At 48.8% G+C, this 19,433-nt stretch overlaps 1 protein-coding gene across 1 annotated transcript; it reads right to left on the reverse strand.

The window, feature by feature from the left end:
- Nucleotides 1–3,691: 3,691 nt before the first annotated feature.
- On the reverse strand, nucleotides 3,692–5,270 carry LOC136494654 (E3 ubiquitin-protein ligase PUB23-like). The gene has a single exon (XM_066490826.1). It carries the CDS (start codon nucleotides 5,148–5,150, stop codon nucleotides 3,849–3,851), a length of 1,302 nt encoding a protein of 433 aa, XP_066346923.1. The 5' UTR covers nucleotides 5,151–5,270; the 3' UTR covers nucleotides 3,692–3,848.
- Between the last annotated feature and the right edge of the window lie 14,163 nt (nucleotides 5,271–19,433).

The following is a 19,433-nucleotide window of genomic DNA, read 5'->3' on the forward strand; positions in this document are numbered from 1 at the left end:
ATTCTGCTGAGGAGTGTATGGAATGGTGTGGTGTCTGACAATGCCTTCTTCCCTGTAGTAATCATTAAAAGCATCCGAACAGAATTCACCGACATTGTCAGTACGAAGCAATTTAACCTTCTTTTCAGTTTACCTTTCTATCATAACTTTTCACTCTTTAAAAGCAACAAAAGTATCATCTTTATTTTTTTTCTAGAGTAATCATCAATAATGATAAGCATGTAACGAGCAACACCATAAGAGGGCTTATGAGACGACCCCCACAAATCAGCATGTACATAATTAAGTGTACCTTTGGTGATATGAACAGATGCATTGAATTTTACCCTCTTGTGCTTACCAAAAAACACAGTGCTCACAGAACTTTATCTTACCCACAATGCAGCCATCCAGCAGGTCTCTCTTGATCAATTCTACCATACCAAGTTCACTCATATGCTCAAGACGCATATGCCAGAGATTAGTTTTACTTGGTTCATCATTAGAAACAGCAGCATCAGTGATGGAACCATGTAAAGTACTTCCTCTAAAAATATATAACTTTGTAGAGTTCATATCACCTATCATATAAATGAGAGAGCCTTTTGATACCTTACACACTCCACCTGAACCGGAGTGTCTGTACCCCTCGGCATCAAGTGTGCTGAGAGAGATGAGATTTCTGGCCATCCCTAGTATGTGTCTCACATCTTTCAGTGTGCGTATCATGCCATCATGCATCTTGATCTGAACAAAGCCAATGCCCACAATCTCACGTGGATTGTTATCTTCCATACGCACGACATCTCCACTCTGCACAGACTCGTAAGAACTGAACCAATCTTTGTTAGAGCATATATGAAACGAGCATGTAGAATCAAGTATCCATTCATCACGACCAGCAACACAACCAGCACAAACAACCAGAATGTCTCCTGAATCAGAATTATCAACAACAGAGTCAACAGAGGCCTTACCATCACCATCGGATTTGTTTTTTGGTTTATATGTACCATTTCTTTTCTCCTTATTCTGCAGCTTCCAACAATCCTCAATGACATGAGTATCTTTCTTACAATACCTGCAGAACTTATCCCTACCTCTGGACTTCGAACGGCCTTTACCGTTCTTGCTCTTGTCTCGATTATTGTTGTTGTTGTAGGTTTTCTGCTCGGGCCTGCCTCTAACCTGCAACACCTCACCCTTGAAGGATGACACATCAGACTGAACCATACCTTTCATGTTCTCCCTCGTCTAGAGGGCCTCATATACTTCCGCAAGGGTTAGTTCATCATGGCTTAATAGTATGGTATCTTGGAAATTTGCAAACAAAGTAGGCAGTGAGCATAACAGTAGAAGAGCTAAATCTTCATCATCATATTTTACCTCCATCGATACTAGGTCGGCAACGATCTCCTTAAAGATCGATAAGTGGTTCATCACCAAACCACTTTCTTGCAGCTTGTGCGTGAACAACTTCATCTTCACATGCATCTTACTGGTTAGATCCTTGGACATGCAGATCGATTCCAGCTTGAGCCAAAGTTATGCGGTAGTTTTCTCCTGCAGCACTTCTTGTAAAATATCATTATGTAGATGAAGTTGAATCAGAGATAGAGCCTTATGATCCTTCCGCTTCTCTTCAGCGGTCCATGACTTCTGCCCTTTGCCTCCAAAACCATCCAACGCCTCATCAAGATCCGAAGATTGTGCCAGAATCGCCCGTATCTTGACTTGCCACAATGCAAATCTCGTCTTGTAATCCAACAGCGGTAGATCAAACTTCATCGATGCCATCGCAAAACCCTAAGGTGAAATCAAGCTCTGGTACCACTTGTTAGAAATAATAGGCAATATAAATGACGAAGAACAGTAGATCAAACACAAGGGACACGAGATTTTAACGTGGAAAACCCTTCCAAGGAAGAAGGGAAAAAACCACGGGCACCGGCCAGCAAATCTTCACTATATCGGGTGAGGTTACAAACGTTGGGGATTTACAATTTTTCTATCCCAAGACGACGGCTTACATGAAGTATATATAGATGAAAAACCCTAATAGGCGATGACCCAAGCCTCCCGGCGACGAGCCTCGCTTCGCTCCGGCAGAAATTAGCCTTTATCTTGTATATAACTGAATTTGGATCACAACTCAACACTGGTAGCATCATATCGCAAAGACTTTATCAATCACAAGATACTCCGTATGCTTGATCTGTCTCTCACACACATATGCTTATTATTTCACCTCTCCTATATCTCAGGTACTTGATTTGTTGTTGTTGTTGTTGTTGTTGAGGCAACATACAATTTTGTCATTATTTGGTTATAGGAAAAAATGTTCATTATCTCTTGTGAGTTGTCATTTTGATTGTACTAGCTATCTCTTGTGAGTTGTTGCATGAAAACTCAAAAAAATCAGACGCCTGAGAACTATAACAACTCCCTTATTATTTACAAAGATGTGTGTGCGCGTGAATTTAAAATGCATGAATCAAGGGTAGATCTACGTACAAGGTATGCCAAGTATGCACCGGCATACCCTGTAGTCCAGCCCATCACAATACATCGATCTATTTGTGAAAATATCTTGACGCTTCACCGGCCTTCATCCATGCCTCATGAGTCACGATAATCCCAAGTGCCGCACTACCACAGACCCGCACTGCTTCACATGCCTTGCCTCTCGCAACTTGCGAGTCACGTTCCCATCCAAGCCGCCACACCCGTGCGTACTGTCCCCGTCGTCCGGTTGTCTGCATGGTAACAAAGCCAGCAACCCAGCACCCACCGAGAGCCTCAGATTCGGCCATGCCGGCAATGGAGGCGGAGTCCGATCAAAGTCGCACCAAGCTACAGAGGCTAATTTGTGTTAATTAGGTCTGGATTGGGATTTGGGTAGAAGACAATACTTAATTGACAACTAGACCAAGAAGCTGCAATAATTCCACCGCTAGTACTTTGGCAAGCATATGCTTGCAAATCTGAATGGTAACATCATTGCGATGTCTTGACTTGATCTTATTACTTTTCTAAGAAATTTGCCTAATTAATTACCTATAATTAATTTGTGTATACCATGGAGACCAGTGAGATTACTTATCATTATTTGTGTATATCACCAAACATCAGTATCTGGTATTCATGTCATGTATGTATTATAATCGTAGCAGACTACATCATATGATTCTATGAACTATGATTCTATCATCCCGATCGCATGTGATTTACATTGCTTTTTTAGAATTGTTCACTTATGAAGAGGGACAATCATATTTGATATCTCTTATAAAAAGCATGCGTAAAATGTTAGAAAATAGCATCGTAAGTTTTTTATTCTCTTTCATGCCTCGTTTTAAATTATCAGTATGGTGTTAAACTATTCATATTGTAATATGTGGAAGCTTCCAACTTAATCTTTAAATTTAAGACTTATCATATTATTTAGTGCATGTATACCGAATTATGCTGTAAATTATGTGATATTTTATCAAATTGATAAATGAGTTTACCGAATGTATATGGAATTTTTTGTGCGGCGTACCTTTAGGTAAAATCGTAAATCCGCCACCGGCATGAATGTGTGTGTATTTGGGCGTACAAGCGTCTATGTTATTATTACGTTTTGAGTGGGAAAAATCAAGCTAACGGCAACAAATCTACAATAATAACACTGTAGGGGAAAAAAAATCTCTGCTTAAATTCTGTTCCTCTTTGTACAACTACACCCTTCTTTCAAAAGGCGGAAAAAAGATGAATCAATCAAATAGCAAGAGTTTCCTCCGCAAGACCGCAATGGATGCATGCATGGTCGAGCACGTCCCCATTGCATGGAGATCAGTCAATGGTGTATTGGCGTGCTGCTGCTGCTAGCAAGGGTACACGGCCTGGAGGTGGTGATGCAAGCACGGCGAGGTCCGCCACGCCCTCGCATGCAGCCGGAGCGTCTCGCGCGCCCGCTCCCTCGTCCTCTCGGCGTACTGCTCCGACTGCGCCACCAAGCACAGCGTCGCCACGACGCCGGCCTGCGCCATCTCCTGCACCACCGCCGCCGTGGCCGCGTGCCTCGCCACGGACCTCAGCACCCTCACCGCCTTGTCCGTGGCAGCCTCCGACACCCTGAGCGCCCTCCTGCCCACGGCCGCCACCCCCGCGGCGTGTGCCACCAGGTCGGCGCGCCCCTCCGCGCACCCGCACAGGCGGTCCAGCGCCGCCAGGACGAGCTCGCACGCGCGGCGCTCCGCCCCGCCGTCGAAGAGCATGTCGACGAGCACGGGCACCGCGCCGGCGTCCACCGCCTTGACGCGGTTGCGTCCCCACGCCGCCGTGCGCACGAGCACGTGCAGCGCCGCCTTGGTCGCGGGCCTGGAGACGGCCGGCCTGTCGCGGAGCAGCTGCACGGCCTCCCTGAACACCTGTTCCGCGAGGGACACCAGCCTGCTGGGCGGCATGGCGGCCGTGACGCGCTCCAGGAGCAGCGCCGCGCGCGCCCTGGACGCGGAGCTGGACCGCTGCAGCGCGGAGACAAGCGCGGAGACCAGCGCCTCGTTCGTCTCGGCAACGCGGCGCAGGCACTGCTCCGGGACCTGCAGCGACGAGATGACCTCGAGCGCCTCGTCGCGGACGGCGGAGGCTGTTCCTTCGGACGACTTGGCGTTGGCGGACGCCGCGAACACCGCGGCCAGGACGTCCACCGCGCCGGGCACGGCGGCGACGAGATTCCGGTTGCGGTCGCTCTCGGCCGCCACGTCCCTGAGCTCGCGCAGCGCCGCGAGGAGCTGCTGGTGCTGCGGCTGCGGCGTCGATGATCCGGCGGTGGCGGTGGCGGCGGCGGCGGCGTGGACCCTCGAGACCAGCGCGGCGACGGCGGCGCGGTCGGCGCGGGGCTTGGGCGTGTGGACGCGGTCGACGCCGTCGGCGGCGTGGAGTGCGCACCAGGACTGGATGAGGCGGCGCAGCGTGTGGTTGGGCGTGGGGTCGCAGTCCGCCGGCACGGGCTGCTTGGTGAGCGGGCAGGTGGCGGCGGTGAGGAGCCAGCGCTCGATGCCGTCGCGGTCGTAGGTGATGCCGGTGGGGAGCGTCACGGGGTCCCGCATGATGGACAGCGAGATGGGGCACAGGAAGTAGCAGGGTACCTCCACCTCCACCTGCGGCTGCGGCTCCTCCTCCATTGCTATTGCTAACAATAGCGACGACGCGATCGAGCTACAAGCAATGGCGTTCGCTGTCTTCTTCTTCTTCTTCTTGCTGGTGACGACAGAGCAGAGCTAGCTGTGGTGTTGGAGAGTAGAGTAGGCAGGCCGAAGCTGGCTACAATGGTGTGGTGTTGTCTTTATATGAGCAGATCGAGAGCGGTGGATGATCGGAGAAGAGACCAGGGGGAGAGAGGAGGGATTCAAAGACGTGTGCGAGTCCACACGGCGACGAGCACGAGCACGAGCGTGAGCTGACCGAATATTGAAGATAGACACCGATATGAATATGAGAGCCCATGCTGGATCGGTAGCTCATTGGTTGGTGCTCGCCTTCTACGAAAGAGACGTACTAGCCGTGTATGGTACGGGCTTTTTTAACCAATAAAAAGTTTGAACCTTCCTTGGTCGTCTACAGTATACTCCCTCCGTAAAAAGATCGTGATCAGTCAAATAATTTCAAGTTTAATTAAATTTATATATAAAATATACTAATATTTAGGGCCACGCTGCTTCCTGCGCCCGCAGCCGCGCAAGGCTCCATTCCTCCGCTTCTCACACGCATGCACGGCGTCCCAGCAGCTGAAGCAGGGGCTGTGGCAGATGAGTCACATTGCAACATTTACGACATGTGATCTACTTTTGAAACATCCAGATGAAGCTTTTGCACCATGCGTCTGAAGAAAGATGAAACACTTAAAACATGTATCTGAAACACTTACAAAAACACCTAAAAACACTTGAAAAGCCATTACAACACATATGTAATTTCCTGACAAAAATATTTACAAACATATGTGTGAAACATACGCAACATCCAAATAAAAACACTCGCAACATAGGTCTGAAAAAACAGATGAAACAAACGCTTTCAACATACGTGTATAGCCTTGCAACATATGCAATATTCTGGTATACTTTTGCAACATCTATATGAAACACTTGGAACATACCTCTGAAATATCTGCTACAATTGAAACATACGTTTGCAACATGGGGGGAGAGAACGAGGCCGGTCGATTCCGGCCGTCAGGGTGGGATCGAGCCAGTGGCGTGCAAGCACCATCAACATTGCCCGCGCTCGTGGGTGCCCCTTGGCTCGCTGGAGACGACCTGAGGCACCTCGGCACCTGCGCCTAGCCGCCAACGGCAGGGGCAGTAGCGGCAGCATGTGACGGCGACGTATACTGACAGCGCTGGGTTAAGGAAGAGGCCGGGGAGACACTGCGCGAACTGAGGGAGGAGGCAGCATGGTCGGCTTGGGTGGAGGATGGAAGGCTCTGCTACTGCCGGGGGACACGAGAGAGACCTGGAGATGGGGAGGGCGAGACGGAGTGGAGAGATAGAGAGACGGGCGAGGCGGAGTGAAAGCCACGTCCAAACCGACGCAAACGGACGGACGTCCGTGTCCGAGTATTTCCGTAATATTTATCATATTAAATAAAATTTATCATAAAACATATTTTATAGTATATTTATTTAGGATCGTATGTGTTGATATTGTTTTTTAAATAATTTAATTAAAATTGCTATAGTTTGATTTTGCTCAGGACTAGAATTATAATCCTTTTAGGACGGACGTATTATATATGTTATACTTTTGTTACTTATTATTAGGACCTATAAGTGGTGCTCTGTTGGCACTCCTGGCAATAGATCTGTGCACTTCTGATTGGTGCTGCTTTTCAAAATACAGAGAAGAGCAGAGTGCTAGCTTCCATTTTGTGCCAAACTCTGGTTTTGAGATGTTTTTGTACCAAACTTTGTCTAATTTATTTCCGAGACGTGGAGGTCAAGCATGCAAGAACAACACAGATGCATCATGCATGCATGCAGCTGAAAAGAGTTGACCACCAACTGAGAGAGGAACAGTTGTGTACTTGTGTGTGAGGAAATGGCCAACAATGGGAGGTCTCCAACGCCTAGGAGGCCGGGTATGCATGCGTTGGTCTAGTTTAAACTTGCTTGGGTTTGGAAATTTGTACGTATTTCTCAATGCTTTTTGGCCGGCTCCTCTTGCTTGTACGCTGACGACGACGGACGTGTGGTGAATTACTAGGCAGGAACGGGAAATTTGCATAGGTAAGCTCTATTGACTAACGAGCTAGTGTAGTAGCATCTTTGACTAGTCCACATGTGTTTAGGTTAACCCACTCTATTTTTTTTCTTATTACTAGTAATAGTTAATTAAGTTGCACTAGTAGGAGGATCTTATCATGTGGCGAGTAAAAATGAAGCAAGCAACAAGCATATGGCTGGTCTGACCTCAGAACTCAGAAGTGCATTGTTTTCTTGCTCTAGGTGAACTGAACCAAAAGACAACGAGAAATCTCTTCAACTAACTCTGTTCATAACCGGATCAAGTTCATGTGGGTGTACAGTAATAATTTACCATCCATGCCTCTTAATTTCGGTTTTGAGACGTTATTATATGCTTGAGACGCTGAAAGAGCTAGGTCCTCTTTGGCACGGTTGCGTGGATAGATCTTCGTTTTTTTTTTTGTGATAGCACTGTTCAGACACTATAAGTTTTACTGACAACCACTTTCTTTAGGCATCACTGGCTCATGGAAGTTGATGCTACAGTGCCAAAATAAAAGGTGGGGAAGTCGAGGCTGCAAGAAGTTGTGCCAAAGAGACTCTTAGGCGTTGTTTGTTTTAGCTTTTGTTAATTTGGCTTATGCGAAGCTGAAATAAACGCTCCAGTTTTGAGTTGACTTTTGAAAAGCTAGAAAAGTATGTTGAGAGGAGTTCTTCTAATTTTTTTGTAATCCTGAGAAGCTAAAGCTAAAGATTTATTAAAAAAAAAAAGCCAGAAGCAAAAAGCCAGCTTTTGAGCCAAAAGCTCAAAAGTTACCGCTCGAACAAACAAACTCTTAACGATGGCGTGATACTGTATTATGTTTTAGGGTTCCATCACTGCTGGACCAAAACATTTGATCTTGAGCTGAGGAGAGACGGTGCAGTAGAATAGTGTGGTCGTGTGCATGGACAAGTGAAGAGGACGTGACGTGTTCCGAAGAGAAAAGTAGTGAATAAGACAGTAGAAAGGCCACTGCTTCGGTAAACGGTAGGTCTCGGTTTTGTGGTCACCCTGCTGCGTTCTCACTACGTCTCAGTCTCATATGGCTGATAAACAAGCAATAATGCGAGCTTAATTGGGTGATTTGTCAGTCGTTGGTTTTGACTTACAGATGAGACGACGCAAGAAGCATGCTGTCTCTGTCAAACCGCAAGAACAACGCAGAGGCAAAGACAAAGGGAGATGGGCTAGAAAATGTGGGGGTAACGATGAGCGATGAAACAATGCAACATCCAACACGTAAATGTTAGATGTGTATATATATAAAATTTAGTCATATAGGAGTATATATATATAAATATATATGGGTAGATGCAAGCTGGTGTAACCCGATAGATACTTCATCGATGTGGAGGTAAGTGATGGGTATCCGAAGACGAAGATTTGTTTTCTTCCGTTTGACCACATGCATGCATGCATGCCTGTAGAAATTGCAGTGCACTACTCTTGCTGCTAGTCTTGCCTACGGCTTGTTATTATTTGCTCAGGGTCGCCCATGCGACATTTGTTTTTTCATCCTGCGCGTATGCCGTCAGCCAGCGATTCTTTTTCAGTATTGCAGTCCTGGTAAAGAAACTACTCCCTTCGTTTTAAATTACAAAACATTTTAACATTTTTAGATATATATTGATTTTACTATGTATCTAAATATAATGTATATTTAAATATATATCAAAATTAAGCTATGCATCTAAAAAAGTCAAAACATCTTATAATTTAGAATGGAGAGAGTATCGAATAGTTTCTATATCTATCATGCCACATAGACATTATTAAGACGTGTTTGGACGGACTTAGAAAGCTATAACACCCTCGGTGTTACCCTGTAAATCATTTACTAAAGCATGTCATAAACATCATGTTTATGTGATAATGCAAGTAATCAAGTGTGTAGATCGATTTCCGTAACTCAAAGCGATCGACAGAAATGCGAAACGAAAGTTTATTTAATAGTTATGTTATATCACTTAGGGTTTAAAACCAATTTTTATTAAGCAAAAGTGCTATAAAACATATATGTGACACCTTAATAAAGTTTGAAGTACACATTTTGTAGAAGATAGTGTAACTTTTGTTTTAACAATATAGTAACGATAGATAACATTTTTAATAGCTTGGGAATCGAATTTGAAGCAAATCCAACCCAAGACTTGGTCAATTTCTTAAGTCTAAAAACAGATTGACAAAGCTATGTTTAGTAATTTTTGTAGAGAAATTGGGTTAAGGAGTGGTGTTGTATTATGGCTTATTTTAGTAGCCTAATATACCCTCTTAGGTATAGCAAAGGTGGTTTGGGAATTGGATCAACGGTTTAGGTTTCTCGAGTGCTTTAAAAGCCGTGCTTGGCGTGTTCTCGGGCTATTTTCCCAGTTGAGCGCGATCACCAGCACCCGGGGGCACGATGTCACCGCGTCGGGCGTTGGCGCGCTCGGCTGCCATCGCGGGCCCGGTGTCCTGGCCGTTGTTGCCGTCCTGCCCGACTGCTGCTCTGGCTGCATCGCTGGCCGCCTCGGGCCGCCGCCGTGTGGAGCCGTGGCCGGCCGACTCGTCTTGCCGTGCCGCCCCATCGCCCGCTGCCGCTGCCGTCGCGTCACCGTCCCGCTCTCGCCTGTCGCTGCACCGCGCTGTACCTTTGGTCTGCCTGGGCACTGTGCGCTTGGGGCTGGACCGCCGTCGCCATGCCATTTATGGCACTGCGGCACGCGGGCCACGCCGACCTCATGCGCATGCCGTCGGCTTGCGCCGGCCGTGGACCACACTGGTTGCGTCACCCGCATCGCGCCATGGTGCACTCACCAGCTACCCACCACGTCCTCACCGCCACTTGTCTCTCGTTTCTCCCTTGCCCGCCTCTGTGCGCCCGACCGCCTCTGTTTCCGCCGTCACGTCACGGCCATGGTGAGCCAGGGTGCAAGCACTTGCCTTCAAATTCGCGTGCTCGTGTATGCGCCTAGACGTCCACATGCCAACCGTCCCCACCCCGCTTTGAATTGAGCCACGACGAACTCCAATTTGGAAGTTCCCCCTCCGTCGTGCCATTAAGGTCGGGACCAGCCGTGGCCGAGGGCAGCCACCCACTGCTCCACCCCTCGTCAATCCATCTTCACCACAAACTCTGCCTCCACCTCCACTTCACCATGCGCACCTCACTAGCACCTCTACCACCTCGCCGTAGTCACTGACGTGGCCACGCCATCTCGGAGCACTGCCGCATCCCATCACCCGCACGTGGCTAGCCCTGTTCGGGGAACCTCCGGCCAAACCACCACCGCAGCCACAACTAGGGTAAGATAGTGATTCTATAGCGCTAGCTAGATCACCCCGTGGTGGCTTAGGGTGGCTAGCATGGTCACGCGCCATGGTCACCACTTATGCGAGCTCCACCGCTCCTGTAACCTAGGCTAGTGTAGGCGCTAGAGTTGTAGATAGGGGTTGGCCCGTTAGTGGAGCCAGCGTGGGTCCTAGTTGGCTGGCGTGACCGTCCATTGCCACTGCTCGTCGTGCCGGAGCGCACAGGGGAGGCCGAGGGTCTTGCTGATGTAAAGAATAGGAAGTCCCGAGATGTCAATAGAATACCATCGGCAGTCCTCCAAGGGGTATCCCATGAAGATAGATTGATCGACAGAGAGGCGTGTAATCAAGAAAAAGACGGCAACAGAGACACACGAGTTAGACAGGTTCAGGCCGTCAGTATGACATAATACCCTACTCCTGTGGTCTGTTGGTTTGTATTGGCTATCATATGATATTTTGTGAGTTTGGAGGGGGTCCCTGCCTGCCTTATATAGTCCGAGGGGTAGGGTTACAAGTCGGTTAGATCTGAGAGATAACCAGAAAGTAATAATAGATTACAGGAATCACGGGATCATACGTATCCTAATAGATCTTGTAGTATCTTTAGGATATCTTCCCAGTGTCTTGCGGGAGGCGTCGAGCAAAGTCATGTGGTTTGCCATGGGTATCTAGGGTCATACCCCCCATAGCTAGTCCCCAAGCGCCTTGTACCCATTGTGCAATGCCGTCTTGAGCTTGTCTGAGCAGGTGTGAACAAAGCCGAGCAGTCAAACTCATGGTCCGACCACTGTGATAAGTTGCCGAGCAGTTGTGAGCAATTGCTGAGCAGCGTGAACCATCGCCGAGCAGCTTGAGCCGTCGCCGAGCAGTGTAGCCCAAGTACGGCTTGCCATAAGGGTGTAAGGAGCTCAAGTTCAAAACCAAAAATTTCTTCGCAGTGAACCAAGTGTGCCTACTTAGAGTCCGACCTCGAGAAAGGGAGATAGTCTTCTTCAGCTTCAAGAGGCACAGAGTCTTCCAGATTAAAGCAAACACACTCACCGCAAGGTGAAGTGTGCCCACTTAGTCCCCGAGGTTGACAGTAGATGATGTAGTCATGTGGTGCCAGGGTCCAAAGTAGAAGAATAGTAAAAGACTAGCCGAGCAGGCAGCCAGTCCCCGGGCGTAGCCCCGAGGTGAGAAAAAGCACACTCACCGTAAGGTGAAGTGTGCCCACTTAGTCCCTGAGTCTGATAGTAGGTGACGTGGTCATGTGGTGCTAGGGTCAGAAACAACAGTCAACTGAAGAAAAAAATCCCCAATGCGGTGAGGAACCTAGACGTAATGCTGACGCAGTCCCTGAGCCACGAGAGGAAATCTTGGAGAAAACAAACCGCGGAGAAAAAATAGGAGTAATGGTTGTACAGTAGTAATTACTGAGCCATAACGGTTGGTGGAGAAGTCGGCGAATATTCGGCGAGCCATAACAAATTGCGAAGATAAATCGGTAATACAGGCCACGATTGCGCGAAAGCCCAGGTAACGGCCCACCTTGCTGTTGCAGAGAATTCTGAGAGGCGCAAATCATGGGAGCGGTTTCCCAAAAACCTTCGAATGCAAAAGGGTGGGGGGAGTGCTTTATAACTGCACCACCGCACCCCGCGCTCCCATCTTTACCACTTTGCCATTTCATCTTCCTCCTCAGCTCTCGCATTTCTAGATCCACATCCACGTGCGCTTCCGCTGCCAGTCTCCATCCGAATCTGAGAGATGGCGCCTAAGAGGGGAGTTGTGAACCCAAAGAAGACAAGCCCAAAGAAGGCAAGCGTCAGAGCCAGCCGTGACAAAGAGTGGGTGCCGTCGCGCACGGGAGAGGCGGAGCTCAACAGATTGGTGGAAGCGGGCGTTCTTCCTGAATGCGTCACCACTGGATGGCGGCCAGCCAACGGTGAGCTCTTCCTAATGCCTTATACTGATGAAGCAGTGGTGTTTGAGGATTATTTCTGGCGAGGGTTGGGATTTCCTGTTCATCCTTTTTTGAGGGATCTGTTGGAGTTCTAGGCACTTAGTTTGTGCAATCTCCACCCAAACACCATCTTGCATATCTCGATCTTTATCCACTTCTGCGAAGCGTATTTGGGGATTCTTTCGTACTTCAACCTCTTCAGACACCTATTCTAGTTGAAGAAGAAAGGCGGCGGCGGTTCCAAGGTGGTCGACGGTGTATATCTACAACTCTAAGATGGGATGGTGAGCGAGTACATCACTGTACCGCTGAATACTTCATTGAAGGGGTGGAACGCTAGGTGGTTCTACATGAAGTAGAGCCACATTGCAATCCGCTGCGACGTCGACCACATCCCGGAGAGCCAAAAGAGCTGGTCGAAAAAACCAAGCAATGCTGACATGGAGCAAGTGAAGGAGCTCCTTGGCTTAATAAAGGGCGTGAAGACCAATAGTGGATTAGTGGCAGCGAGCTTCATAGTGCACCGTGTCTAGCCCTGCAAGGAGAGGGCCCACACAACCTTTGATTTCAAAGGGGAGACCGACGGTACCCGGAAAAGGACGGAGATGCTATCGAGGGACATTGTGCAGGAGCGGGCCACAGAGCTATTCGCTCCACTTGCCTCATTCAACTTGCCAAGGCAGACAAGACCCTTTCACTGCCAGAATCTGCATCCTCAGGTAAATATCTCAATTGTGTGTTCCTAGCGCTTTTTATCTTTTGTCATTGCCGAGCAGTGGACTGATTCACTTATACAAAGATCCATTCGTAGGAAAGAGTGGTGTACTTCTCGGGCATGCCAAGGGGCGATTGACCATTGGCAGTAGATGTCCGGCCACTAACATAGCATGAGGAGGGAGCTGTCAGCATCTTGACGGAGAGTCCATCCCCGGTGTCGAAGAAAGTCTAGGGGGAAGAGGGTAGCGGTAGATGAGGCGGCCTAAAAGAAGAGAAAGATGGCAGGTGCCACTCCCCTCAAGCCGGGTGGTATCTCGTTTGGCGGTGACCAGACCACTCGGACGTGGAGTACCGCAATGTCCGAGTGGTCGGATGACGATTAAGTTCTAGTGGCTCCTCCACTGAGCATGAAGGCGCCTCCGCGCAGCACGCGCGCGGAGGAAAAATTGAAGGGAAAGGAGGGAGACCCCCAATAGCAGGTGATGGGAGTCCCTGAGCAGCAAGCAAAAGGAGTCCTCGAGCAGTAGGCAAGAGGAGTTCTGGAGCGACGGGTGGAGAGAGTCCCTGAGTAGTAGGTGAGGAGAGTCCTAGAGCGGTGGGCGGAGGAGAGGCCGACGATGGAGACCACAAGACCTCCACCCCAAGACACAGGAATCGACCCCAAGGCCATGGCTGAGGGCTCAGGTAGGCAGCGCCAGTTTAGGAAAATCTCTTAGAAAGCCGCTACGTAAGTACCCTTGTCTTAGAGTTATTTGGCTGTCATATCCTTATCCTTTTTTGGCAACTAACAAGCTGATCTGATGCAGCGCGAGGCATGCGAAGGATCCGACCCCGCCTGTCTAGGCTGACGAGCAGCCGAGGGCTGGTCCTGGGGCAGAGGCAATGTCAACGGCTCTCGTCCCGGAGTGCCTGGGCGCTCGGCAGCCGGCGGAGGAGTTAACCACCACTACTGATGGACTTGGTGGCGGCGAGAGGCTGGCGTCGATGGTGGTTGGGTCGGCGACGGTGCCCGGGGCAACGGCAGAAGCCATTGGATCTTTAGGAGCGGAAGCTGGAGTCACCGATGCCGCGCCGAAGGCCAGAGTGGAGAAACCTATAGTGCCCAAGGAGCAAACGACGCTCCCTAAAGCACCAAAGGGCATGGTCGGACACGCTATCCAGCCATAGAGCCCCTTGGTGGTGCCTCCAGCTACGGCGGGGGAGGATAAGGTGGAAGAGATCGAATGTGAGGAATCTCGACCCCAAGCTATCCGAATCCTCCACAAATGCGGTGACGAGGTAGTGGTTGTTGAGGAGGAGGACACCACTAGGGAGCTTAGGAGGCTGGAGTCCACCCTTGCCAGAGTGATGAAACATATCAAGGTCAGTACTGCATCTGTAATGTTCATCTTTAACGTTGGAGATTGTTCTTCTTCATAATTTTGGCATTTTTGCAGGGGATAACTCGGACTATTGAGCAGCGGCGCCAGCTGATAAAGAGGATGGAGCCCCTCACCGAGGAGAATGAAAAACTCAAAGAGGTGATGAAACTTATGGAGAAGAACATCTAGAGGGCCCCGCGTGAGCGAGACCTTGCTGAGTCCAACGCATGGGACCTAGAGTACCACAAGGGCATCCTATCCGAGCAGCTGGCGACCGTGTCTGAGTAGCTACGTGGCAAGTCTGAGTAGCTAGCCACTATCTCTGAGTAGCTATCGAATGCTTCCGAGCAGCTAGAGCGAAAGTTCGAGCAGCTCAAGAACGTATCTGAGCAGAAAGCAGGTATGGCGTATGGGCGGATGTGCTTTGAATTGTTGAACAACCATATTTTTGGTGATGACTGTTGTGCTTGTAGAGCAAGATGCGGAGCTTGACCAGCTGCACCAAACTGTCGGGCAACTCTAAGAGGAGAAGGCAAAGGAGTCAGGGCGAGTAAACAAACTAGCCGAGGAGCTAAAAGGTGAGTACTTCCTGGTCGGAGTTGCTGTTGAAGTAGTTTCCTTACATGATGGAACCTTGTAATGCTTGCAGACTACCATTAGAGGGTCAAGGCATAGTTTGATGTGCTGGTGTAGGAGTCCATGACCTAAAGGGACAAGTTCGATGCCGTAGTTGCTGAAGTCAAACCGGTGCTCGACTGCGTTGACCTGGAGGCGGCTCCTCAGCCCGATGACAGGCCGCCGCATTCAAACACTGTCATCGAGAGGTGCAAGGCGATGTGGGAGAACTTCAAGAGCTTCAACCATGATGCCATTGTTACCGCCATTACTCACGCCCTTACGGTGGTCCGGTCCCACTACCCAGCCATTGACCTTCAGGCGATAGGGGCTGGATTCGCCAGAGGGGTGGGCGAGGCAGAGCACCCGTAGCTGGAGGATGAGGTGGAGGACGCAGCGAAGAAGCTGGCCGGCGACATCGACCTGTTTGGCGAGACGAATGGCGATGGCGAAGCTTGGTGATCTGCTCAGAGAGTATGCTGTAATAACTGAATAGAGTAGTTAAAAATGCGCAAGGGCACAGACAAACATTTATGTGTATGTAGAAATGTTGACATGTGCATGTTTATGCAGTTTGTAGTGTTGCGGTGAATAAATCGTTGTAGTATTAACTCTAACGCAATTACATGCAGTATAAGTAGCGTCCGAGCAGTTAGCTCGTTACTAAAATCTTTGGCCTTAGGTAGCCCATAGTCCATAACGTTGAGCGCGGAGCCTGTGCACATGTTGGAGGAACAGGCGTGACCAAGGAACCGCAGCCGACCACCCATAACGCAGAGCGTGGAGCCCGTATCACGTGTAGGGAGAGATCGGAGACTGGGTCTTCTCCATAGAGAACAGAACAGAACGTGTGCTGCTCAGCGGTTGATGAAATAACTTGGAGATAAACGTAGTATAAGTGGCATCCGAGCAGTTAGTTCTTCACTGAGCTCTCGGCCTTGGCTAGCCCACAGTCCATAACGTCAAGCGCGAAGCCCGTGCACATGTAGGAGGAATAGGCATGACCAAGGAACCGCAGCCGACCACCCATAACACAGAGTGTGGAGCTCATAGCACGTGTAGGGAGAGATCAGAGACTGGGTTTTCTCCATAGTGCACATAATAGAACGTGTGCTGCTCGGTGGTCGATGAAACATTTCGGAGATATGGAGAAACGTGGTGGAGTGTTTATGGCGATCACATGTTGGAGATATAGAGAAACGTGGCAGAGCAGTTATGGCGATTTCGTATTGGAGTTCATTATGGAGTAGCTTAGAGCTTGGCGACCATAAGTGCAGATTAACTATAATGGAGAAATAATGGAGATAAATTATGGCGACCAAAACTTTATCCATCATGGATTAGAGAATACATATCTGGAGCGTTTCAAGGATAGAAACATATAAGGTGCTCGATGTGCCATGAATTGGGGATATCGATTCTGTCCAAGTCATGTAGGTGATAAGACCCTGGTCAGGTAACCTCTTTGATGACGTAAGGCCTTTCCTAGGGGGAGGAGAGCTTGTGCATCCCTTTAGTTTTTTGTTTTCTATGGAGAACGAGGTCATCGATAGCAAATGAACGACCTTTGATGTTGTGGTTCTAGTATCTCCGCAAGCCTTCTAAATATTTGGCCTTGCGGACGCAGGTGATCAGGCGTTCCTCCTCAGCCCTGTCGATGTCCTCTGTCCAAATAGCTGCGGCTTGCTCTTCATCATATTTTTCCACCCTAGGTGCTCGGAAGGCAACGTCCGTTGGTAGTATGGCTTCTGAGCCGTAGACCAAGAAATATGGAGATACACCGGTGCTGCGACTAGCTTGAGTATGCAGTCCCTAGACCATAGCTGCTAGCTCTTTGAGCCATCTACCCGAATGCTTCTCTTCTTTCTGATATAGCCTCTTTTTGAGGGTATCAAGGATCATGTTATTCGCCCGCTCGACCAGGCCATTGGCTCTAGGTTGGGCAACGGAGACGTATTTGATGGAGATTCATCGATCTTCGTAGAAGCCCCAAAAATGATGGCCAGTAAACATAGTTTCGAGGTCGGTGATAATGCTGTTTGGGAGACCGAATCTGTGGATGGTATCTTCAAAGAGCTCGACTGCTTTCTTTGCAGTAGCCGAGACGAGTGGTTTATACTCGATCCACTTGGAGAACTTGTCGATGGTGACATATACGTACCAAAAACCACCTGGCGCTGGCTTGAAAGGCCCGATCATATCCAGTCCCCTACATGCGAAGGGCCAGGAAGCTAGGATGGTCTGCAGTTCTTGTGCCAGCACGTGTATTTGCTTGGTGAAAAATTAGCATCCTTCACAACATCGGACGAGGTCTTCTGCATCGGAGATGGCCGTGGGTCAGTAAAAACCAGCTCAAAAAGCTTTGCCGACCAGGTTTCTCGAGGCCGCGTGGTTGTCGCAGGAACTAGAGTGAATTTTGAGAAGTATTTTCACTCCCTCTTCTTGGGTGATGCATTTCTGCAGTATCCCTTCCTTGACACTTTTCCTCATCAATTTGCTGTCCACCAGCACGTAATGCTTGCTTTGACAGATTAGGCATTCGGTTTCAGTCGTGTCGGTTGGTACTTTGGCGCTGGTGAGGTACTTGACGAATTATTCACTCCAATCGGCAGCCAGCGAAGGTACCGTAAGTACCAGCTGCTCAGCGGGGGGAATTTCCCGATGTTCCTTTTCTTCCTTAATGGATGGCGCCAAAAGATATTGAACGAAGACCCCCGGTGGAATCGCGGTGCGAGAGGAGCCTAACTTGGATAGGTGACCAGCGAGCTGATTTTGATCTCGTACCACGTGGTGGTACTCGATACCATAGAATTTCCCTTCAAGCTTCCTGATTTTGGCGCAATATGCATCCATCTTGTCACTGGAGCAGGACCAATCTTTGTTGAGCTAGTTAATGACCAGTGCGGAGTCCCCGTATACCATGAGGCGCTTGACGCCGAGCTCAATGGCTATACGGAGTCCGTGGAGACACACTTCGTATTCGGCGGCATTGTTGGAGGCCAGAAAATGTATTTAGAGAACATATCGGAGCTTATCCTTGGTCAGCGTAATGAACAGAATGCCCACATCAGCACCGTTGATGTTGAGGGTGCCATCGAAGTACATCACCTAGTTCTTGGGGCAAGTAGCGGTGATGGGCTCTTAGATCTCGGTCCACTCAGTGATGAAATCAGCGAGCGCTTGAGACTTGATTGTAGGTCTCCTTCTAAATTCGATGAAGTATGTGTCAAGCTCAACAACCCACTTGATGATGCGGCCATTAGCCTCTTTGTTGCGGAGAATGTCCTCTAGAGGGAACTTGGTGACCATGGCGATCTTGTAATACTCGAAGTAGTGGTGGAGCTTGTGCGACGTAATCAGAATGGCGTATAGCAGATTAAGGACCTCACTGATGAAGTAGACCGGACGTTGCACCTTGTAGGCATGACCGGCCTCCTCACGTTCGACGACGATAGCTGTGCTAATGACGCGAGAAGTGGTGGCGATGTAGATCAGTAGAGTTTCATCTGGTCGAGGCACCGTCATGATCGGAGGCTTTGTTAAAAATAACTTGAGCTGCTCAAAAGCTGTATCCGCCTCCTCCGACCAGGAAAAGCGCTCAGTGGCCTTGAGGAGTTTGAAGAAAGGTAGTCCCTTTTCATCGAGGCGCGATATAAAGCGGCTGAGCATAGCCATGCAACCTATAAGCTTCTAAATATCCTTGACGCATGTTGGGTGTTTCATGTTGGTGATGGCGGAGACCTTGTTGGGGTTGGGTTTGATGCCACGTGCGCTAACAATGTAGCCTAGGAGTATGCCGGATGGAACTCCAAAGATGCACTTTGAAGGGTTCAACTTGCATCTGTACCTTTTCTGGTTGGCGAACATTTCTTCAAGGTTGGCAATGAGATTATTGGCGGTCTTGGACTTGATGACTACATCGTTGATGTAAGCTTCGACGTTATGGCCGATCTATTGATCGAGGCCCATCTGGATTGAAAGCTCTAGTTTGGTTTTGGTTAATTGATGAAACCCTAAGTGCTAACCTAGTTTATCAAAGTGATTATGAGATAGGTAGCACTACTCCAAGTGATGAAGCAATGGCAAAGATCATGACGATGGTGATGATCAAATGCTTGAACTTGAAAAGAAGAAAGAGAAAAACAAAAGGCTCAAGGCAAAGGTATAAATAGTATGAGTCATTTTGTTTCAGTGATCAAGACACTTAGCGAGTGTGATCATATTTAGGTTAGATAGCCATACTATTA

This window comes from Miscanthus floridulus, chromosome 11, assembly GCF_019320115.1.
Source record: "Miscanthus floridulus cultivar M001 chromosome 11, ASM1932011v1, whole genome shotgun sequence".
Taxonomy (NCBI): Eukaryota; Viridiplantae; Streptophyta; class Magnoliopsida; order Poales; family Poaceae; genus Miscanthus; species Miscanthus floridulus.